Genomic DNA, 24,504 nt, shown 5'->3' on the forward strand with positions numbered 1-24,504 from the left:
TGAATAAAAAATTTTTTTTCTCTTTTTCCCTTTTTTTCATATTTACCTTTTCATGTTTCTCTTGCTCTTTGTGTTTGGATAGCAAACTTTCCACTGAGTTCTGGTATTTTCTTTACAAATACTTGGAAATCTTCTGTTTTGTTGAATGCCAATACTTTCCCCTGGAAGTATGTAGTCAGTTTTGATGGAGAGGTGATTCTTGGTTGAAAACCCACTTCTCTTGCCTTTCTGAATATCGTGTTCCAGGCTTTGCAGTCCTTTAGTTTGGAAGCTGCCAGGTCTTGTGTGATCCTGATTGGTGCTCCTTGGTAACTGAATTGTCTCTTTTTGGCTTCTTCCATAGAATTTTCTCCTTAGCTTGAAAACTTTGGAATTTGGCAATTGCATTCCTGGGAGTTGTCTTTTAGGAATTTAGTATAGAGGGTGTTCTATGAAGTCTTTCAATGTCTATTTTCCCCCCTTGTTCAAGAACATCAGGGCAATTTTCTTGGATGATGTCTTGTAGTATGGTGTCAAGATTTCTCTATTTCTGTTTTTTCAGGTAGACCAATGATTCTTAAATTGTCTCTCCTTCCTCTGTTTTCCTCATCTGCCACCTTGTCAGTGAGATATTTTATGTTTTCTTCTAATTTGTCGGTCTTTTGACTTTGCTTTATTAATTCTTGCTGTTTTGCAATATCATTGTCTTCCAGTTGCCTAATTCTAGTCTTTAAGATTGGTTTTCCTTTTTCAGTTTGGTCTACCCTGCTTTTTGTGGCTTCCAGCTGTTTCTCCAATTGGGAGTTCTTGTCTCTCAGACTGTTGTTCTCTCTTTGAATTATTTCCCATTTTTCTTGTCAGAAGGCTTCCATCTTTTGGATAAACTCCAATTTGAATTCTTCCAGAGCTTGTGGACAATTTCCATTTTTTTTTGGAATGTTTTGATTTTGTTTGAACTGCTCTCAGGGGTAGATCCCCGGCAGCCCTAAGTCATCTCCCAAGGACCTAGAAGTGCCCTTTCCTCACTCTAAAGGTGTCCCTTGCTCACTCGCTGTTTCTGGTGTGCACTGGCTCTGACTATGGCTCTGTAGGTGGGGTGGGGGAGGGGAGATTGGCTCACATTTGGGTGGGAGCTTTTTCTTCTTCTTATAGTGTGAAAATACTCAAACCCCACGTACCTTCAATGCTGCACCCTACTGTTGAGTCCCTCCATTCTTCTGAAGATGGTTTTTATATTCTTTTGAGGTAGTCTATTTTAGTGGGTGCTGGGGAGAAGAAGCATCTCGTGTTTAGATTGCTGCCATGCTTACCTAGAAGTCCTCCAGTTCTGTTTTTTAAGAAGTTCTTTTCCTCAGTCAATTTTTGTGTCTCTTTTACCAACTGGCCCAGTCTGTTTTGTAAGATGATATTTTCTTCCATTTTTTGGGGGAGGTGCTTCCCAGGCTGCTGACTCATTTTCTTGATTTCCCTGGATCACTCTAATTTCTATTCCCAAGTTTTATTCTACCTCTCTTATTTGCTTTTTGAGTTACTCCAGGAATTCTTTTTGGGTTTAAGACCAATTCGTATATTTTCTTGGAGGCTTTGAATGTAAGCAATGTTGACTTTGTTGTCTTCTCTGGCACTAAAATAACTTTCAGTGTTGAGTTTCTTGTTCTTTTGTTCTCATTTTCCTAGTCTTTTTCTTGGCTTTTAACTTAAAAAAAACTGTTAAAGTTGAACTCCTTTCCTGTCGTGAAGGGGACACTACTTCTGAAACTTCTTTGCACAGCTGCTTTTAGAGTTAATCCTGGCAATCTATAAGTTTTCAGTTCTTCCAAGGTGGTATTATTTAAAGAGAGGTGTATTTAATACTCTCCTGTGCTCCTGACCTATGCACCAGTCTGTGAGTGACCACAAGCACAAAAATTCTCTGTTCCTCTGTAGTCACAATTACTGATATGCTAGTGATACTCTTTGACCTGAGACTGAGACCTGGGGCTTTGATCCAGGACCACAAACTGAATCCATAGATGGGCAATATAACAGTCCTGCACCCAGAATGGGCAAAGGGACCCTGGTCATCTTTTTCTAACCCCTTTATTCTCTGTTGGCCAAGAGCTTCATAAACTACTTCTGCTAATTTAGTTTCCCCCAATGCCTATGGTGTCTTGTTGAGGCGGGCCTGCCTTGGCACACTAGACTGTGCTCAAATCCCACCCCAATGCAACAGACTTTTCTTGCTGTCCTTCTAAGTTGGCTTGGGCTGATAAATTGTTTCACCCTGTTGTTTTGTGGGTTATGCTACTCTAGAATTTGTTTTGAGGCATTATATCAAAGTTATTTGGAGGGTAATTTGGAAGAGATCAGGTTTATCCCTGTCCCTTCTCTGCCATATTTTCTAAACTCCTAGAGGCTTCACACTTTAAGCTAGGGCAAACTATGCAGAGCTATTTTTGACCTTGACTTTGAAAGAAGTCCATGGAAAGAATAAACCAAGGTAGTGTCAAGATTCAGAGAAGTAAGCATGGAAGATGGATGGATATGGATGGATGTGGATGGATGAAGGATAATGAAGGTTGGAACCGGAGGCAGTGTCCCAACTGGAGCAAATGTGATAAAGTTTGTTATCATGGGTTGAACTGAGTGCCACCAGACATGGTAGCTTCCCACTGAAAGTAGCAACCATTGAAGAGCCAGGGACAGAATCCAAGAGTCAAAGACCATTAGAGATGTAGGATTTGGGGCCTCTTGAGGAGATTACTTTGCATTGACTTTTTCTTCCATCTCTCCCTAGGGGAAAAAGACCCTTTCATCTATTATCTGCCCTGGTTACTGTCTTGCTTTATCCATTTCCTAATAGAGAAATGGATGGAAGGGATGCCAGTTGTGCTGGTTCTGACTCGCCTCCATCTCTTTATTGAATCCCTTCTCCTATCTCTAATCCCAGTATGGTTTCTTTTAAAACTGCTATTTTGATAAACACTATTACTTTAAGTGTTTTCTCAGGATGTGTATGTAAGCATATTGAAATCTGTATGGCCATTTGATTTTGTGCCAATTCTCCATACTTGAATACTAGCAGTAAGACTGCTGAAGGTGGACAAAATCCCAGGAAGGAAGCTGATTTAAGCTGTTGGGATTTTATAAATCAAAAGTTGTATTTTGTCAGTGAAAATCAGGGCCTTAGCTGCATATTTAATTTAGAATACAACATGTTAGAGAAAGACAAGGAATATTATGTGGAGTCAAACTCCTCCTGACACTTGACTGAATAAGAACCTAGGATGTAATCAGATAAACTATAGATACTATATAATAGGTTCACTCTTTGAATGACTGATTGTTCAGCCTGCTTACCTTGAGAGCTCCATTGGTTGCTCATACTCATTCGTATATGTACCTGTTATACTTTCTGATGGAACACAAGCTTGTTGAGAGTAGGTTTTTGTCTAGCACAGTACCTAGTACACATTGGGCTTTTATCAAATGCTTGTTGATTGATTTATTGTCCATGTATCTGAACTGAAGGTTTGAGTGTGAAGAGTTTGAAATGATGGTTGTCTCAGACCTCCAAATCATTTTGGAATAGCAGTGAAAACAAATCACACTGACACTGTTCCGCAAAGACAGCTTCCTTTTTTTTTTTAATTTTAAAATTCTGCATCTGAAAACACAGTATGACAGAAAGCATTTATATACACCCGCGGTGTTTTTGGTATGATACAGTATTTAATACATCCACTGTTTTCTGCAAAAAATCTCGCGTTGTCAGACAAAAAACAAACTCCCCTAGACAGAAAATACAGCTAAGGCACAATTTTTTTGTTGTTGTTGTTCTGCTAAATGAAAGACAGAAAGGTGCAAAAATGGGTAGTGCAATAATTGCTGGAGATCACATTCTACAACATGAAAAAAACATTTGGACTTTTTGAAACTTGGATTACTGGTCAATTTCAGATAGTTCAGTATCTCATAAAATAATCCTTTAAATAAATAGCAAAATATCTACATCTTTCAGTGTGTGCCATTGGAATCTTTTTTTTTTTAATTTAACTTTACCGTATTTACATGTTCTCTCTTTTTTAAAATCAATAGATTACAAAATATTTCTGTACAGTTTTATGCATATTATGATCTATAACAAAATAGTTATTTTTTAAAACTATATCACCACCTGTCTCTGAAAAATGAGGGGACAGTAATAACTTACGATGAGGCCATTAACAAACACCCCAACAAACCAACGATAACAAACAACAACAAAAAAGACAGGAAGAACTAGAAAGACTATTCCATTCAAAGCCAATGAGTTTACTATGAAAACCTTATTTTCTGTTGTCTTTGGGCTGGATCAGAGAGTGAGGAATCAAAATAAAAGAGGTTGGAGGCTAGAGGGATTGAGAGGGTGGCACCTCTAAGATCAGCTGGGAATATTTAGTGCAATTTTTCTCAAGCCAATGATAATCGACAAGGGCAAAAGGATAAACAACAGAGGTGCTGCTGATTTACCCTTGAGTGAAGTTCATAAAGTTGCCATGTCTTTAAGGGTGTAAAAAGGAAAATCTCAATGTTAGCACTTTGTAGGTAATTAAGTCAACCCATTACAGCTACAATATGCTGTAAGAGAGTACTTCAAGAGTTGCCTATGGTTTGTGAGAGCATCCAAACCTTTATTTTGCCCACAGGAACAATATAAGGTCATTTTTCTTAAAGACTGCATTTGTAAGCAATTTCCATTGTATCTGTGAAACTGTAAGTTGACGGGTCCCCCAGTAGGAGGGATAGCAGCAATCTCAAGGTGCTTTCTGTGATGTTGGTGGAGATCCGAAGAGTGAGACAACATCCATGTTTCCAACATGTTTTTAAGGCCACATTTCAAAAAGGAGGAACCTAAGGCTTTGTTGTGTTGTGAGATGGAAGATGACATGCTCTGAAGGTGTGGGAAAGGAGGGGGGCTGAAGTCAGTGAGGCCACTGGCCTTCCTTTTGGAAGGGGGTGTCTTGGGGGTGCAGAGAGACCTCCATGGAATGGAAGAGACATTAGCAATCCAAATATTCCCAGCCAAGCAGAAGGGACTCCTTGCAGATAGAGAGGCCCGATCTCCCTCGAGGGGCTTAGCGACAACAGAACCAAAGACAACTCGTTAACAATATACAAACGGGGCGCATTTGAACCGCGCCGAAAATTGGTACTCTGTCATCAGAGAAACCTGTACAGGATCTTGCTGTTAGTTTGGCAAGGTTACATGTAATACTTCTAAGTGTTTGACAGTGAGAAACAGAGAGAATTTGCATAGATTGTACATTCAGCTCAAGGAGATTTCGGATACCTTTTTCTCTTCCTCCCACCCCCTAGGTAAACTTCTTAGCAGACACTGTGAGGTAGCACCTGTGGTAGAACTCATGGGCAAAATAACACAATTGAGGCAGAAGCCAAAAGCAGATGACTAAGCCGGACTAGCCAGCTGGCTGTGAACAAGAGGGCAGACCCAGTTTTTATTGTCTTGGATGTTATTGGACAGAAGCCAGCCAAGGAGAAGGGAAAAAGATCCAAATGCTATTGCCATTGGGTGGATACCACAGATTGGAATGTCTATGCTAGATAAGACCCCCAATAACAACCAATAGGGGTCTCCATTGTTGGGGTTGGGTGGGGGGGGCTTACAAGTTTCTCTAATACCAAATCACTTTTGTCCTGGGGACTTTTGATGCTTTCCTTTCATTTTAAAGGTTTTTAAGACAAGAAATATTTAGTCAAGTAGGCTGGAGGTTTCTGGGATATATAGCAGCAGATAACATGATAGCTGAAGATCTTCAAATCCTGGGAACTCTCTATCTCATTAAATGGACAATAAAAGCAGATGAGAGATGGAGGTTCCCAATGGAGAATCTCTGCTGACCGACAACTATCTTTCCTAGTTGGGGTTGGTTCCACTTTCCAAAAAGAATCAGTTTCTTTGATGTGTGTGTGTGTGTGTGTGTGTGTGTGTGTGTGTGTGTGTGTGTGGTGATGGAATCTGGTCCTGTGATTTCATCCATAGGAAAAACTCTTGGCATGGAAACTCTATTCATTGGTACAGACCACCAACTCAGAGTCTTAGAGAGCCGGCTAGAAATACAGAGAGGCTAAGTGACTTGTCCTTCTTAGTCATGCAGCTAGTGGGTATCTGAGAGAGAACTTGAACCCAGGTCTTCCTGGCTTTATCCAAGGATGGCCATGTTTATCCAAGGATAAAGATCATTCAACACTCATCATGGGCAAACTCCATAGCTTTATATTCAAATTGACCTGCGGAAGCAAATCATTCAGGGGAATAATTTAGGGAAGAGGGGGCATATCTTGAATTGTTTCTTGCCATAGCTTTGCTGTCAGGGTCATGAAGCATAAGGAGCAATAGCACTGGCAACAGAAATGAGACACGATGGTAATTTTCTTTTTTTCCCCCCTTTCTTTCTTGGGCAGGAACTTTTACTAGAGTGAACATAATAATGTGTGTAAAGTATTAATACACATGCACATTCATGTGTGAGTGCATGTAAGAAGTCCAAGTCCTAGGAAGGGAAAAGAATCATTTTACTCCTTTGCTAATATTTCCTTTCTTCATTGTTAAAAGATATTCATACTATTTCCTACTTTCACCTTCTCTTTACAAAGAAGACGATTGTCATTAGAATCACCCACATATTGGGGAGGGGAGAGGATTGGATTAGTGTGTGTGTGTGTGTGTGTGTGTGTGTGTGTGTGTGTGTGTGTGTGCGCTGGCTTTTTAGTTTAGTAGCACATTCCTACAACTGGGGATACAAGACTGATTTACTGGCACCCAGAGTAACACAAGTGATGCTCTGAACAATGACAACTCTCGGGTAGATGGCCCTTATGGGATGCTGCCTTCCACCATTCAGCATGGCTGTAAAGGTTCAGCAGGAATAAATGGTGGCCAGCACGGGATCATTATCTGTCCCTTTCCTAGCATCATGAACCCAGGGGGAAAATACACTCAGAATTTGGGAACAGTAATGTGACAGAGTAGATAGGCATCTGGTCTTGGAGTCAGGAGGACCTAGGTTCTAGCTCTGCTCTGACACATACTGGTAGAGTGACTTTGTGCAAGCCACTACCTTTTGGCACTTCTTAAAAACTATAAGCTGAGGGGGCAGCTAGGTGGTTCAATGAATTGAGAGCCAGGCCTAGGGGACATCCTGGGTTCAAGTCTGTCCTCATATACTTCCCAGCTGAATGACCTTGGGCAAGTCACTTAATCCCCACTTCCTAGTCCATACAGCTCTGCAGCCCTGGAACCAATACCTAGTATTGATTCTAAGATGGAAAGTAAGGGCTTAAAAGATAAGACTCTAAGCTGAGAAGAGTTGCTGATCTGCATTGATAATGGAAGTTTATTCACTTTCAGTTTTCTATGCCAAATAAAATCTTAGATCCAGACTAAAAACAAAAACCTAAAACTGTTATCCGGATGTATCTTCAAAGGGAATGATCCCCCGCCCCCCCCCCCCCCCCCCATGCTCTTAAGCTGAGTGAGTATCAAAGGGCTAGTTCTATTTCAACTTGTTTTGACCTTCATGGGAATAGTCTGAGAGTGGGATCCTCAAATACTGTTTTTTGGTTCCCCTGGCAGGTACTGTTGGCCAGGCACTCCCAGGCGGAGTCACAAAGACCTCCACACAGCCACAGGGCTTGTTTGCATCATAAAACCAGTATCCAAGGGCACTAGCTCCCAATTCACAAGTATGTGCTAATGTGGGACTAGGGTGAAGCCTCCTCCTCTCACTGAGCTGCTTTTATACACTTGCTTTCCTTGTGTCCTGCATCTTGTATGTTGGGTCTTACATTCCTTGGTTCACACTCAAGCCTGAATCAACCATCTGAAATAAAAGCCTCTCTGGCCAATTAGAGCTGTGCTTGACTGGAGGAGGGCCCAATTAAAAAAAAAAAAACCCACAATGAGCCTTTGAACTTATTTCCCTTTTCCTTGAGGTGACTGGGGCTGCCCAACTTAAGCTGGGATGAATTCTGGATTTAAGATCCAAAAATAGGAAGCAAGGGGTGGAAGGCACAACTTCTGCCCAAACCGGAATACAGGGGTCAGTAAAAATTTGTCCAAGGGGTCATCTTACCAGTCTGGGTATGGAGGCAAGCTTAGATTCCTTAGATACTTGCCCTTACACCCCAGCCTATTCCAGACTCGATAAACCATCACTTCAGCCAGTTTTTAATACCAATCTCCAACTCACCCCCACCCCAGAAGACTTGCCCTCTCACTATCCAGACACCCTACTCTGAAACTGAAAGTTCAGAGAAGATTCCAGGGTAAACAGCCCCAAAGTAAACAAAACCTTGTGCCCAAAGAAATGTGACTTTTCCACAGAAAGCAAGAGCACATGATCACGGTTGGCTTTTCCAATGGGATATCCAAATAATCAAATTAGTCTCAGGATAGGACTGAGAAAGACTGAACATTTTCATTTGAAAAAATGCTATCATGGAGTCTCGGTGCAATAGAGTTCTCATTTGGAATTCTCCTTTTCACCAAATGTAACATCTACAAATGCATATTCTCTGGTCCCCAAATGTGAAAAACCCAATGGGGGTTCCACATCCCAACCTACTTTCCTACAGCAGGATGGATGGGGAGTTAAGCATAGAGGAAAATATTCACAGCTTGGACTGTCCCAGAACCAACTCTGGGGTTTCTCCACTCATTCCAGGATTGTAAAAGTCAGAAATGTCATTGAGCATAGTAGGTACAACTTCTGGGTGATTGTAGGCTGATATTAACCACACTGACACAATAGGGCTCAGACCTAAAGTCACCACAAATAATACTGCTACAAATACAGAAACTGAGCTGGCTGATGGAGAGGTTACAGAAAGATTTTGTTTTTGCCACGTCCCAAAGCAGGATGTTCAGCGAAGTCCTTGCTACCACACTTCTCCAGAGAAATTGTGTAGAAGTAGCTTGGTTTGGAAGTTTTTAATCTCCTGCACAACTGATTATGTCTTAATACATAAGCGACATGGGACTTCTGTGAAACTGAGCCGAAGGTTTCTGAAAGCCCCTTTGTACAAGGAGCAGGAAGATTTCCATGTGGACAAAGAGCTTTTGCCCAGTTTTGGCCTCACACATCAGATGAACTAACCTTCCAACCCCATTTGCCTCAGTTATCTCACTTTGAATCGGGGCTCTAGAAGTGAGATTTACTGAAGGAAATTCATCTGCAAATGGGACAGGAGAGATAGGAGTGACCCATAATGCAAGGGTTGAAAGGCAAAAAAAGGTCCAGCGTAGATGCGCTGAGCTGCAGTCTCTAGCCACCTTCCTTGCTTTGAAGAGAAGGTACAAAACTTCTTTCTACCCAGACTACAGGGGGCTCAGAGCCTTCTGGGCTTGGACCTGGGAGGACCTACTGCTGTCACTAAGGGCTGGCTAAGAGAACATCTGGGGGCATCAGTCTGCTGTTGATAGGGGAGGGAATGAATCTGTCTCCTGCTGACAATACAGGCAGGAGCACTCCTCATGCTCCCGGCCAGCAACAGTCACAAATTGAGAACATAGCAAAAAAAGATGAGCGTGTGTGTGTCTTGGGAGAGGGATGGGGCTGAGAAAGGGTGGGGAGCCTTTTGTGAATAAAGGCAGCTTTAGTTAGTAAGATAACATAATTGTCAAGCTGCAAAAACAGCACCTACTAATTAGTCATTGACTAAAACATATAAATAATAAATATCTAAAGTGTTCCTTCTAGGCGTCCTTGTTTGCATCCCTGGCTCCATATAACATTTAATGCTCTGACATAACATCAGCACAGCTGACCTCACTATTTCAAGTCCAAAGCAAACTTCAGTAGCTTCAAACCAACACTATGGAGAGAAACAGAACAAGGGCTCGGTGCTCCATGTCTAGGTCATTTGTTTGTTTTTTTGTTTTGTTTTGTTTTTTTTTGCAACCAAATGTGCAGCTTTTAAAAGGGAATTTCACCCCACAGGAAGTGACAGAGAACAATGGAGGGGTCACCTGAAAGGCTCATCCCTCTGAGTCTGAATGGGAGGGCCACTCAATGGGATGGATCCTTGCCTTGCTTGTTGTGGGCATTCAGTTTGTTGAACTGAATGAAAACCTTGACCTTCTTGGCTACTCAAGTAATTAGAACCTAAAAACCAAAATAATTGAACATCCTTACAGTCTTTGCAAGGTACTCCAGTGGGCATTGCATGTAAGAAAAGAGATATCTTAAAAACTTGGTTGGAAAAGGACTTTCAAAATATCCTGGGTCAAAAAGTTTGGGTCATGCAATTTGGTCACTCGTAACCAGCACCAATGGGGCACCTGGCAAGGTTTGGCCTGGGGAATGGGAGAACCGCCGGAGGTGTCTGGCATTGTTCTGATTTTTAGTCAAAGAATTTTGCATCTTAAACAAGTTGCAGATGCCGAATTTCCATTCTCCAGAGACTTGAGCAATCTCTCTCTTTAAATATCTGGGAGACTTCATAAGGCAATTGTTTGAACTACTGTCATTATCTCCAATCTCTGACATTTCCCTGCTTATAGCACCCGCCAACAATGAGGGGCCCCAGACAATTATCGAGATTGAAACCCTCGCATTTTTCACTCCTGAAATGCACTGAGTATCAGTGATGCTTGCATGGAAGTGTGGCCATCATTGTAAGGAAATACTGTAAATTTCATTTCTTGTCCATCTGAGCTAGAAGGAAAACTACAAAACAGGAGGTAGAGAACCCTCCACTTCTAGTGAAATCACTTTGGGCTTTTTTTTCCCACTCAGCATTCTGGGTGAAACCAAAGGATTTGATGAACACTGATGGGGGGCTTTTTGACTGACAGAGGAGTGAATATTTTTATCAACTCCCACAGTTCTCTGGTCTATCTGGATGTCTGGCCAAAGGGAAGAAAAATGACTTATAGCCTTAATGAAGCAAATGGAAAAAACAACCTGCCCCCTGTCCCCACCACAAAAAGCCCCCTCAAAATGTAAGACTATTTTAGGACCAGAATGGGGCAACCTACCATTCTCTTGAGCATATTTCAGGGAGAACAATGCCAGGCTCCAACGTAGGTTCTTAAACCCTAGATTTCAAACTGATGGTGAATTTAAGAGCTTCTCTCCCACATGGGAACTACTCACTGGGGTGAAAGAGGCTTTAGGATCCCATATACTCAGGGTGAAATTCCCTTTTAAATTCTATAGCACGACCAGATGCTACCTCAGCCGACCATCGGGTTTGATGGCTCCCAGCTCAGACTTGGGGTCTGGGCTCAAGGAACTCCAGGAAGTTTGGCTGCATGTTTGCATGACAGGGCAGGCTGTGGGGCCAATGGCACAGATATCCACTGCAGACCAGACTCCTCCAACTAACGAGTCCACCCAGCTCTCCAGTTTTGCACCAGTGGTGGCTGCATTCCTTCGGGCTTGCTCCACATGGGCTAAGTTGATAGGGATATTGAGGACTGGGTTCAAGCCCTGAAAGCTCTGTTCCATGTAGGCATTACGGGGAGGTCCATTGTGTAGCTTCAAGGACTCATCTGAAAAATCAAAGGGGAAAAACATGGTGTAAATGAGTGAGTGCACAATTTATTTTTGAGGCTGGGTCTCCCTATGTCAGCTAGACTAGAAGTTCAGCAGCCACACATGGACCCAGTTCCACTGCCATTTGGCTTGGGAGTTCTACTCTGCTTTCTTTTCAGACCTGGCTGGTTTGCCCCTCCTTAGGCATGTTGGTTGTCCTCTACTCTTAGAAGCTCACTAGACTTGGTGCTAAACTTAGTGTAGGCACCCAATTGGCTTTGGCCCTATTTAAGCATCTCAACTAAAGTTCTATGGACATTCTCTAGTAGAGTTATTCTCCTCCTTCTTGCCCTGACCCCACTTCATGTCTAAGTTAGACAGTAGGCTTTTCCCACTAAAAATTGCCAGATCTTACCTTTAGAGCTTGAAGTCACCTTAGAGGTTTAGATAGTCCAATCCCCCTCATTTAAAAAATGAGGAAACCAGAGGCTGTGTCCATTGTCATGTAAGAAGCATGACAATTTGAACACAGGTCTTCTGACTTCAAATCTGGAGTGCTATTTGCACCATGCCACACTGATTCCCAGAATGATTGCAAATAGAGTACCATGAAAAATTTGTGTGATGTACTCCAAAGAGATAATAATAAGGAAAAAGACCTGTACAAGAAGATTCATAGCTGTGCTCTTTGTGGTGGCAAAAAAATTGGAAAATGAGGGGATGCCCTTCAATTGGGGAATGGCTGAACAAATTGTGGTACATGTTGATGATGGAATACTATTGTGCTCAAAGGAATAACAAAGTGGAGGAACTCCATGGAGACTGGAACAACCTCCAGGAAGTGATGCAGAGTGAGAGGAGCAGAACCAGGAAAACATTGTACACAGAGACTGATACACTGTGGTACAATTGAATGTAATGGACTTCTCCATTAGTGGCAATGCAGTGATCCTGAACAACCCGGAGGGATGTATGAGGAAGAACACTATCCACATTCAGAGGAAAAACTGTGGGAGTAGAAACACCGAAGGAAAACAACTGCTTGAATACATGGGTCAAGAGGATATGGTTGGGGATGTCAACTCTAAATGAACATCCTAGTGCAAACAACAGCAGGGAAATGGGTTCTGATGAAGGACACAAGTAATAACCAATGAAATTGTGCATTGACTGTGGGAAGGGTGAGTGGAGGGGAGGGAGGGAAATATTGTGATTATTGTAACCAAGGAATAATGTTCTAAATTGACTAAATAAACTAATTCAAATAGGAAAAAAAATTATGTGAAATTTTTTGACCCTCCCTTTGTACCAGAAGTCTGAATTTTTCCTTTTTCTTTTCTTGGGTGTTTACAGTCCCTTACTGTAGAATCTGGGTTAAGTATTTGGTTATAGGCATATGCAGATCAATGCTAACCTATTCTAGCCTTTGTGTGTCATTTGTTAGTTTTTATAGCTTTTTGCAAACTTTAACTTTTTACTTATTTAAACACTAGAAAAGGAATTGTGTATACTTATAGTATTAAAAGATAAATACATTGAAATTATATAAAATCACATATTTTATGCATATTTGAGTTTCTAAATGTTTTTGTGTCATCTGCTGGTCTTCATATGTTGCCTGCAGCTTTCAAAAAACTCCCCAAATTCCCATTTAATCTCTTATGCTGACTTACAATATATCAAAAACACAATGGGGAAAGTCACGACGTGGAAGTCACGACCTGTAAAACCATCCTGTTCACAATCTTGTACTGTGAATGAGAAAGTTGGAGAAATTCTCCATATTCTCCATATCATTTTACATGCTTATGCTTCCTTCCAGGATATATTGAAGAGCTAACCTTCTGTCTCTCTAAAGCTGATTCTTTTCACTGTGGTCAAGATCCTATTTTTTCTCACCTTCCCAACATCTTTTCCACCATTTTTTTATGTGTGTGTAGGGCAAGCATTTATATAGGGCATTAAAGTTTGCAATGTAATTTATAAATATTATCTCATTAGGTCTTCATAATGCTCTTGGAAAGCAGGTGTTATTACAATCCACAGTCTACAGAAGGAGGCAGAAAGAAGTTAAGAGACTCACTCAGAATCTTGGGCCATATTTGAACTCAGGTCTCCTTGACTACAAATCTAATACTCTTATCGACTGCATTAGCAGCTTATAGCTTTATAATAACTTCAAAAACGTCTTTTATCTTTACTGTAATTTATTTTGAAATGCTGCATCAATATTTATCCCTCCCCATGATAAAATAATTTTAAACAGAAATATCTAATATATGATGTGATTTCACCTGACAATATTCTGTCACAGAAGTCCTTTTTGCTGTAAAGTGAAGGTAGGCGTGGGGAAATCACATGCTATATTATCTATTCTCTTCCCTGCTTTTAAAAAAGGATTACTCAGGGTTTGATTTTGTTTTCATGTTGTTTTTTTAATTTACATTTTTGCAGTCCTAGTGTACAATGTAACCATTTTGCATCAGTTCATATAATTTCCCAGGTTTCTTGCAATTCCTCAGATGAATAGTACCTGGCACATAGTAGGTGCTTAACAGATGCTAACTATTATTAATAGTAGCTACTAATTGCTATATTGTTATATTATAGTATTTTATTACATGTAATAATGTTACTATATTATTATTAATATAGTGACATAGTATAAGATGTTTATCTGAACCTGATTTCTGCCTAATTATTTTTTGGTTTTCCTGATAGCTCTTATCAAAAAGGAAGTCTTCCCCAGTAAATTATGTTTTTAGATTTATCAGGTGAGCACCATTTTCAGTTGCTTCAGTTTCTTATTTATCGGCTCTGTCCCATTGGCTACTCCTCTGATTTTAACATTTTATTTCTCATCCGGCCACAGTACTCTGGGGCATCTATGACTTCTCCACTATAGCCCAGGAAGCTCATTATTATGAAAACTTTACATCGTGTAAGATCTTATTAGTCTCAGGACTCCACCTCATCATTTAACGTTGACTCACTGATTGGAAGGTGAGGCCATGGACTTCAACCATCCATTAAATGAGGGAGCTTAACCTAGAACATCCCTTCATTTCTCACCTGGTTGTGCCACTCTGAGACTTCTCTCCCATCCCCTCCATGTGGGTACCTTTCCTGACTCTTAGTCACAGCTTTTGAGTTTCCTTTTGCATATTGTCTCCCTTCCACTAAATTGTATGTTCTTTGAAGGCAGGGACTGTCTTTCTTTTTTCATATTTGTATCCCCAGCATTTGGCATAAATGTTTGTTGACTGAATGACTATCAAATAGTTCCAGCTACTGTTATAAAATATAATGCTAGTTCTAGCAAGGCTATTACCCTTCTTTTATGTGCAATTTTCATTATTTCTTCCCTTTTCTTTCCAAACAAATTTTGTTATTATTTTGTTTAGTTCTATAAAGCACCTCAATAATTTGACTAGCAAAAAATGAAATCAGTAAATTAATTTGGGTTGAATTCTCATTCTTTCCTATATTAGCATGGCCCAACCATGAGCAGTGAATTTTGCTTTATTTCTGTAGTGTTCAGTAGTTTTATTTAAATGAATCTTGCATGTGTCTTCATAGGTTTAGCTGATAGGATTTTAATGTACTTTGTAGTTATTTTAAATGGATTTTTTATTTCTTTTTCTGGATTTTGTTTGTTCTGTGCAGAAATACTGAGGATTGCTATGGATTTATTTTGTATTCTGTTACCTTGCTGAAACTATCAATCATCTCAATTATTTTCTTTGCTGATTTCCTATTTTCTACGTACATTATGTCAGCTGCAAATAGGGATAATTTTGTCTTCTTTTTGCTGATGTTAATACCTAGGAATTTTGTTCTATTGTGTTTCTACTAGAGATTTAATATTTCTAAAAATATGTCAAATAATTAAGGTGGAGGGGGGGGGTTGGATATATCTTTGCTTTATCCCCACTTGTATTGGGAAAGCTGCTAGTATTCTCCATTGAAAATAGCACTTGGTTTTAAATAAATATTTTTGATTATACCGAAGAAAAGCCCTTTCATGGTTATTTAAAAAAAATATAAATGAGAGCTATTTTTTCATTCTTTTTTTTTTGTTAAAGGACTTTTGTGTATCTGTTGAAATAATCATTGGTTTTTGTTATTTTTGTTGTTTATATGATTAATTATGCTAATTGTTTTCCTAATGTTGAATCATTCTTGCATTTATGAATTGGTCATAATAAATTATTTTCTGGCTTCATTGTGTGGTGGTAGTATTTTTGTGAGGATTAGAAAAAAAATTTTTGCATAAATATTCATTAGGGAAATTGTTCTAGAGTTCTTTATCTCTTCTTTGTTTGTCTCAGGTTTGGATATCTCTCAAGGACCACATTTGTCTCCCTAAACAGAAGTTGGTAAAGTGCCTTATTTCTATTTCTGAGATAATTTATGTAGCATAAGTATTAATTCCTTTAAAAATTTTTGACAGTTCTCACTTGGAAATCTATCTGGTCTAATGTTTTCTCCCCCCACCTTTTGTAATTCATTTATAGCTCACTCAATTTCTTTTTCTGAGGCTGAATTGTTATAGATTTCTTTTTTGTTTTGTTTCTTAAGTTCATATGAATATTTTATGTTTTTGTATATACTCATGGACTTAATTTGAATTTCCAAATTTTGCTGACTTTTCTTCTAGTTCCATATATTCAGCTACCCAAAAGACTTCTCCAATATGCCCCAAATCAAACTTACCTTCCCTAGTAAATACTCCTCCCCAATAATATTATTTGATCTTTGATGTCAGACCTTTCCATTTTTCTAAACTAGACATCTTGGACTCTCTCCTTTTCTTTATATCTAGATTCAATTTATCCCCAAGTTCTGTCATTTCTTTTCTTGAATCATCTCACAGATGTATTTCTTCTCCATCCCCACTATTACTTCTCAGTCCAGGATCCAATTTATTCACTCAGGAGTGAATCCTTATGTTCAAGACATTGGGCTCCATGTTATGGAAGACTCAAAATGAATAAGACAGTCCAGCTGGGAGGCTCAGTGGTGTAAGAGCCAGGCCTAGAGACAGGAGATGCTGGGTTCAAATCTGGCCTCAGGCACTTCTTAGTTTTGTGACCCTTGGCAAGTCTTAGCCCTTGCTACTTTTCTGCCTTGGAATCAATAGGTAGTATTAATTCTGAGACAGAAGGTAGGGGTTTAAAAATAAATAAACAAAATGAGTAAGACATAGACCCTGGCCTCACCTCATCTTCTGATTTAGTAGGAGAGCAAGGCCACATGCACAATTAACTATGACACATTATTTCTGCGGTCTCATAGCTCATTTTAGTCTTTCATTTTTTCAGTTTCTTTTTTACATACTACTGCTAGCCCAGCTGTCCTACAACACTACTGTCATGATATCATCCCATGCTTGAGAAATTAAGAGAGAATGGATAGAATGCAAAAGGTGGATTCAGGAAGATACTTCAGACCTTGGGCAAGTCCTTTAATGTCAAGTTTACCTCAGTTTCCTTATCTGCAAAATGGAGCTAACAAGGCAGGCAAAGTAGCACAGCAGATATCAGGAAGACATCTTTCTGAGATAAAATTATACACTTACTAGCTATGTGACCCCGGACAAGTAACTTGACCCTATTTGCCTCAATTTCCTCCTCTGTAAAATAAGCTGGAGAAAGAAATGGCAAATCACGCCAGTATCTTTGCCAAGAAAACCCCAAAATGGGATCACAAAGAATTAGACATAACTGAACAAACAAAAACATCTGGCTTTCAAGGCCCTCTATAATTTGGCTTTGCTCTGCTATTTAATATTATTTCTCATCATTTCCCTTTTATTCAGACCCCTCATCTCACCATCCTCTGTGTATATTCTCCATCCTAGTTTCTGTCTCTTTGCTTGGGCTTATTATCTAAAGTTTTTGCCAGAATGCATGAACATAAGGAATTCACTCCTTCCTCTTCAGTCATATAAATTCTTCCTATTTTTGAAGGCCCTGATCAAGTCTAAAATGCACTAAGCCCTCTTCTAGAACACACCAGCCTTTAGTGATCTCTTTTTGCTGCCCTCCTTCCCCTTATAATAGTACCATATGGTAGCCCTTGTGATCTCCTTCCACCATATTCTTTCTCCCCACTTGGAATGTAATTATCTTTAAGGCTGAAACCATGTCTTACACTTTCATATTACCCACAGCACATAGCACAGGGGTAGCAAGTGCCTAGGTTGGTTTATCCATGCTCATGGCTGTGGCAGCAGCATTTCCAGAACTTTGTGGCTGAAATTCCTGTTTTTGACCCCAACTTTTCCCAAACCAGAGGGAGCCTAAATTTATTTCCACATGTTACTAATGGGTAAAATTTTGCCTTGGTGGAGGGAAATTGGCAGCCCCAAATTACTAAAAGGGCTAAAAAACAAACTAATCAGTCAACAGATGGGACCTCAATGATAGCAAGAAGAATGATTAAGAGGAGGGGAAAGTTGGAAGAACCAGAGATTCTCTTTCTGGGGGAGGAGAGAGAGACACACAGGGACACCAATGGCTCTTTGAGTAGGGCTTGACTCATTCTATAGCAACATCTGCAACTGTGGCTATCTATGCAATCATGACTATTCAGTGATTCTATAGCATCTTCCTTCTATTTAATCCATGTTCCATCCCAGGAGGGAGAGAATAACATCCTCCTTTCAAGAGGGAAGAGAATGCCTTTCTCATAATTTGGCTGTTGAGGAGTATTCGTTGGGGTCAGAAATGGGAATGTATAGCTATGAAATTCTGGAACTGCCACTGGGCTGTCTGTCCCCTTTAGAGCAAAGTTTTCCTCTAGACTGGCTTTAAAAATGAGATGATAATACCTCACCGAGTTCTATGGGTCTTTTAGCCTTCATCTTCATGATTTCATTTGATCCTTATGACGGACTGGCCAAGTAGGTGGGGTAGACAGATATCACTACTCTACTTTTCTGATCTATTTTTCCCTCCAATAATAGAAAGAAATTTAGGAACAAAACAGGGAAATGACTTTTCTAAAAGTCTACCTCCATATAAATAAATAAGTCTAGCTCCAATGAGAACAAACTCTTATTATTTTTCTATTAAATTTCTATTAAAATTAAATAACTTTATTAATAAATAAATAATAAATAAATATAAATTAAACAATTAATTAAAAGTAAAAATATTAAAAATTAAACTAAGCGCAACGAAATTAAATTACATTAATTAAATAAAAATAAAAAATAAAAAAACATTTATTAAGCATTGACTATGTACCTACAACTGGGTTAGGTTCTAGAGATAAAAAGATGAAAAAAAAAAAACCCAACAGTTCCTGCTCTTTAGAAACTTACAGTCTAAAAAAGGAAGGGGCAAGGATTATATACCAAAAAAGAATAATAGAAGATAGAATTTGATGGGATGAAGGGAGAAATGAGACAGAACGATCTAGGAAACTTTTGAGAAGAATCACTTTTAGCTGTGGGTTCAGAGACAACTTCATAGAGGACTTGGCAATCTGGCTGAGATTGATTTGAAATTTAATTTAACTAAAATTTAATTATAATTAATTTAATTTGATTTAATTTGAGCAAATTCTAACATGGATATACTCGTGACCTTTCTTTTTGTCCATCCACCTATGGTGGAATAACTTTCTGAAGTCTTTGTGTTTGATGTAAATTTAGCTTTCAAATACAGTTTTGGGTCATTACAGGGAGAATGATAGAGAAATCTCTTCTGCAGTAACCTATTGCATCCTGGGAATCCCTCTTTCCCCAGGAATTGGGAAAGGAAAGGAAAGCTGAATAAAGTCAAAACTTGAGGTAGGGATCAGGGTGAAAATTCTTAGAGAGAAGCTTCAAACTGGTCACTATCCTCAGAAACTATTTCTAGTAACCTAAATGGATTTCCCTTTTTTTCTTCAACAAAAATGGGTCAAGTAAGCTGAGGCTCAGACTCAACCACCAGATGATGGAGACCTGTTTGGATCACCACTATTTACTGTATCTGTGTGACTCCCCAAGACGGTGGTCACATCAGCTTTCTAGACCTCAGTTCTCTCCCTGATGGAAAGAGAGGGTTGGATGAGATGACATCTATGATTCTATGAACATGACAAGCAGAAAGGCATGCTGGGTGTTTAGCATTTTAAATTTAGCATAAATAAAAATTTAGCATTTTTTAGCAGGTTCATTTAGCATTTTAGTGGAGATGGAATTTGGAAGGAGCTACGATTTAGAGCCCAGCCCACCCCATTAGCCAGTTCTCCATGGCTTCTGTCCTCAACCTTGACTCATTCTAGGTCTCCATTTCCTCAGCTGTAAAATGGGGTTGGATCAGATGCTAAAAGTGCCCTGTAGTTCTAAATCCTTGAAAGCTAGGAAATACCCATTTCTTAATAGCAACCACCCCTGTTAGCCCTCGGGAAGGGGAGGATTGAATTGATCTATTACAGAGATTTTTAACTTGGATAATTTTCTCTAATTCCAAAAATTAATGCTGGAGCTACATGGCAGGAAAGAATTTAGAAGGATTTCCATTTCTGCGACTGTGTCTGTATTGGCAGAAATCTGGGGCTTCTTGGTATATTTTAGACAAGATGGATCTGGCTTCCTACCTCCCATTAAGCTTTAGTTCTGCTCACACAGGGAGATTTTGAAACAGAAACCAACACTTTTCTTGTCAAGCCATTTAAAGACTTCCCCTCATGCTTTAGAACCTAATGCTCCTTAACCAGGAACACTTAAAAGCCAATGTTTACATAGTGCTTTGTTTGCAAAATGTTCCCTCATTTGACCCTTACCAAAACCCTGTGCTGTTGATGATGTTTAGTTGTTTTCTGTTGGTTTTTCTGACAAAGACACTGAAGTACTTTGCCCTTTCCTTCTCCGTCTCATTTTACAGATGGGGAAATGGAGGCAAACAGGGTTAAATGACCCAGGGTCACACAGCTACTAAGTGTCAAAGGCCAAATTTGAACTCAGGTCTTCCTAACTTCAGACCTAGTGTTCTCTCTACTGGGCTGTCTACCTGCCTCCAAAACTGACCTATTATCATTCCCATTTTATAGATGAGGAAAATGACTTGCCTAGGGACATGTAGGCTGTAAGTGCCCGAGTTCTGATTTGACCTTAGGTCTTCTCAATTCTATATCTGGTACTAATCACTACCCTACCTAGATGTCTAGCCAGGAAATTTTGTTGTTGCTCGGCTGTTTTCAATCATGTCTTATTCTTCATGACCCCATTTTGGGGCTTCTTGGCAAAGATACTGGAGAGGTTTGCTATTTCCTTCTCCAGATCATTTGACAAATGTGGAAACTGAGGCAAACGGGGTTAAGTGACTTGCCCAGTGTCACAGCTAGTGTCTGAGTGCAGATTTTAAGTCTTGAAGATGAGTCTTCCTGATTGCAAGTCTAGTGCTCTGTCCATTGAGTCACCTAGCTGCCGGCCAAAGCAGCTTTCCAGAGAAGAAGGCATCCCATGGGGAAATTTATGATCAAGCATTTCCTCTAAAGGTATAATTGCATTTTTCTTGGATCTAAATGGCACATTTCTTCAGGAAATACCCAAAGTATGAGTGACATGAACTAGGATGTGTATACAGGTAAAAATAATGGAGATAGGATCAGTGTCTATTGTGGCCAATACTAAGACTTATAATGATGAATGACTTAACTGGAAGAAATGAAATTGGAAAGTGTATCTTCATCTTCATAAAAGAAGGACTTCTTATAAACCTCCTTATTTCACTTAAAACAACAATGGGAGCAGCTCTTAGTCACAAAGGTAGAGAAATTAGCATCCCAAGTCTTCCTCCTAAGGTGAGATGTAAGGTGATGGATTTGAATTCCGCCATACTTTCCATCCCTTTAAAGGAAATAAGGGACAGAAGCAATCCCTTGAATTTCTTGTAATCTAGAAGGTGGCATTCTGCATATGCCAGGTACACTTAGTAAATATTCCTTGAATGATGAATATATAGATTGGTGCAGAGTCTACACAGTATATGCTGCGCTGAAAACCTAAATGTGTATAACTAAGTCTTCATATTTTAGGGGAGCAAAATGTACAAAAATCTATTCTCATTAATGACTTGATCAAGTTGTCTTTTTTTGTTTTGGGGTCTTTCCCTTCTGTCTTAGAATCAATATTGTATATTGGTTTCAAGGCAGAAGAGTGGAGAAGGGCTGGGAAGTCACCCAGGAAACATCTGAGGCCAGATTTGAACTTTTGATCATATATTCTTCACCCCATCTCCAGATTTCTGGCACATTTGAACCATGCCATCCCTAGACACTGGTAGATATCAACAACAGGATCTTTTCTTTTGGAGGAAGTCCTAATTTTTCTGCCACAGCTTCATAATGCCTTCATTTTCTCTAGGTAGGGTGTGGGGAGAGGGAGAGAGTTCATATAATAAAATGGTGACAAAGCAACAAAAGCCAGAAAATTCAAATTAAAAGGAGCAGCTAATGAAAATTTTAAAGCACAGAAACCAAATATTATTGTTAAGTTAAAAACCCTTATGAGAAGTGAGGTTAATATGGGAAATTCTATTACAACATCAACTCTCGATGCTTTCCTCTGTAATTAAATTTTCTTCAATTCTACCTCATCAGATTTCTTGAGATTACCAGGGACACATCAATAGCTAATTACTCTTGATGAATCATTTTACAAATTGTATTTCTCCCACCTTTGTGTTCTTCATAACCAGAACATCGTTAGCAAAACATTAGCAATTACCACCGAAGTGCTGTCTGCTCAGCAATGCCTGAATGACCCTGGTCTTGCTCACTTTGCATGAGATGGAGCCATTCTCCCAACTGGAAAAATACAAGTTAGAAACAGGGCACAGCTTCACCTTTGAAGCGATCCCAACTAAGGCAGCTGTTTGCTATTCTTTCTTTGTACTGTCTGCTCCTTGGCCAGCTTGGGGGCTGGGACGAAATGCTGTTCTCCCCATCAGCTCTGTGTCACTCATAATTCTAGATGTGTGTGTGTGTGTGTGTGGGGGGGGGGGGTTAGAAGCAAGTAATCAATCAGTAAAAAAAAAAAAAACTAGTTATTAAGCACCTACTATGTGCCAGGCACTGCGCTAAAGAAAAGGAAAAACGAGTTCCTGTTTTCAAGGAACTCCTAGTAAGAGTTTATGCTTTTATCACTACTCTGGAGTTCTGGAGGGGGGACATAACTTCTTGACTCCCAGCCTCTGTTGCCATTTATGGAGAGAATGTCAGAATCCCATGCATGGTCTGAACAGTTAACAGTAGGTTGGATCAATGGACAGTACACATCTGCATCTACCTCAGTCAATCACAAAGAATTAGGAAGAAAAGAGGCTAATCTAATTTACATACACGCAAATTAATCCATCCCCTTCTAGAAGTCAGAAGTCCCCATGGTGGCCAACATTCTCTCTTACGACTCTACATCATGCCTTTTTCAAAACTGACAGCTGGCATATCTTCGTTATTGATGAGCTAACAAATGGCTGAAATGCATTTCTTGGCTTCTCTGTTTATTGTTGCTTAAATGGAGACGTTCAACTTAAAAAGTTAAAAAAGAAAAACAATGCAGGGAAAAAAATGGGTATGTTAGGTGCCCTGCTGAGAAATATGTTAAGTTAGACCCCTCTAGGGGAAAATTAGAGTGCATTAGCTCTCAGCAGTTGCCTGGCGATGTTGGTATTGCACAAACGGCAAGATTCCCTGATAGCAAAACGCCTGGCTCAGTTTATTTTCTATTCCATCGTAAATATGATCAAGAACTTCAGGAGGCTCAATGGGAGAGTTTCATCTGTCTGATATATATTAAATATTAGACAGATGGAGTTGCTTTAGCGTGGAAGGAGAAAACGAAGAAGCTATTTATAGCAAACAAGCTGGATTCTACCTCACTGAGGGAAAATACTAGAAACACAGAAGATGGATTGCACTCGTGCAGCCCTCACACACCTGAAATACACACGAGGCACGCGAGGAAGGAAGAAGTGGCAGGGCTAGAGGAAAGCATCCTCGGGTGGGAGTCAGAAAGGCACAGGCTTGAATCTGAGCTCTAGTATTTACTGCTTATGTGAAACTGAGCCAATCGTCTGACCTTTCCAGGGCTCAGATTCCTCATGGACACATTGCTTGCATTTTACCTATTCGTAGGTTTATTGTAAAGACAGTTTTTTGTGGAATTTAAAGCCCTACAGAAATAGGAGTTGTCATTATTATTTTACTGTGAATAGTAGTACTAGTAGCAGCATTGTTATCATCATTGAGATTATTATTGTTGTTTTTCTTCCTTCTTAGAAAAGATCTAAATAAAAGGGTCTTACCTGGCTTAATGGGCTGCTTGTTTGAGAAGGTCAGAGGAGTGACAAGGAATTTGGTTTCAGCAACTGGCACCCAGTGATGCAGAATTTTGACAGTCCAAACCCCGGGCCGAAGGGGCAAGTTCAAAGGCGGTTTATAATGTGTGAACTCGGCGCTGGACTCGATCAAGATGTCGTAGGTGGCAGCAATGATATTGACAGGATCGACCCAAATGACAGTCACTGTCACATTGGGCCCCTTCCCCCACTTCTGCATCCCCACCGGCTCATCCATTGGCCCGAGGAGTCCCCCAAAGTTTCGGAATATTCTCTCCTTGGCATCCCACTCAGTGCCAATCTGAAATAAAAAGTGAGTTGGTGAAATCAACTTGGATGGTGAACCATCAAGTGGGTCTGAAGTTCTTCTCTTTGAGTTAAGGTCTATCTTCTTTGTGGCAGAGAGCAAAGACTAGTGTGTCCCCAAACAGGAATAAAGTTGTTGGGTGAGGTCTAGTTAACCCTGGCTTTTCAAAGTCTACAGCAACAAAACAAAACTCCTTTGCTACAGAGAATCACTCTAAGTAAAAAGATCTTTAAAACCCCCATCAATAAAGGGATAACTAGGTGGTTCAGTGGATAAAGAGAAGCCCAGAGAGAGCAGGTTCTAGGTTCAAACCAGACACTTCCTAGCTGCCTGACCGTGGGCAAGCCGCTTTTACCCCAAC

General features: G+C 39.9%; 1 protein-coding gene across 1 annotated transcript in view; it reads right to left on the bottom strand.

Annotated features, from left to right (window-relative positions):
• Positions 1-3,557: 3,557 nt before the first annotated feature.
• XYLT1 (xylosyltransferase 1) overlaps positions 3,558-24,504 on the bottom strand; it is a 423,706-nt gene continuing 402,759 nt past the window's right edge. Inside the window, exons 11-12 of the mRNA XM_001365940.3 lie at positions 23,804-24,137; positions 3,558-11,515 (exon numbers count right to left, since the gene is read on the bottom strand). Coding sequence (XP_001365977.2) covers positions 11,193-11,515; positions 23,804-24,137 — 657 coding nt within the window. The 3' untranslated portion in view covers positions 3,558-11,192. The remainder of the gene's footprint in view (positions 11,516-23,803; positions 24,138-24,504) is intronic.

Source organism: Monodelphis domestica, chromosome 7, assembly GCF_027887165.1.
Source record: "Monodelphis domestica isolate mMonDom1 chromosome 7, mMonDom1.pri, whole genome shotgun sequence".
NCBI classification, from domain to species: Eukaryota; Metazoa; Chordata; class Mammalia; order Didelphimorphia; family Didelphidae; genus Monodelphis; species Monodelphis domestica.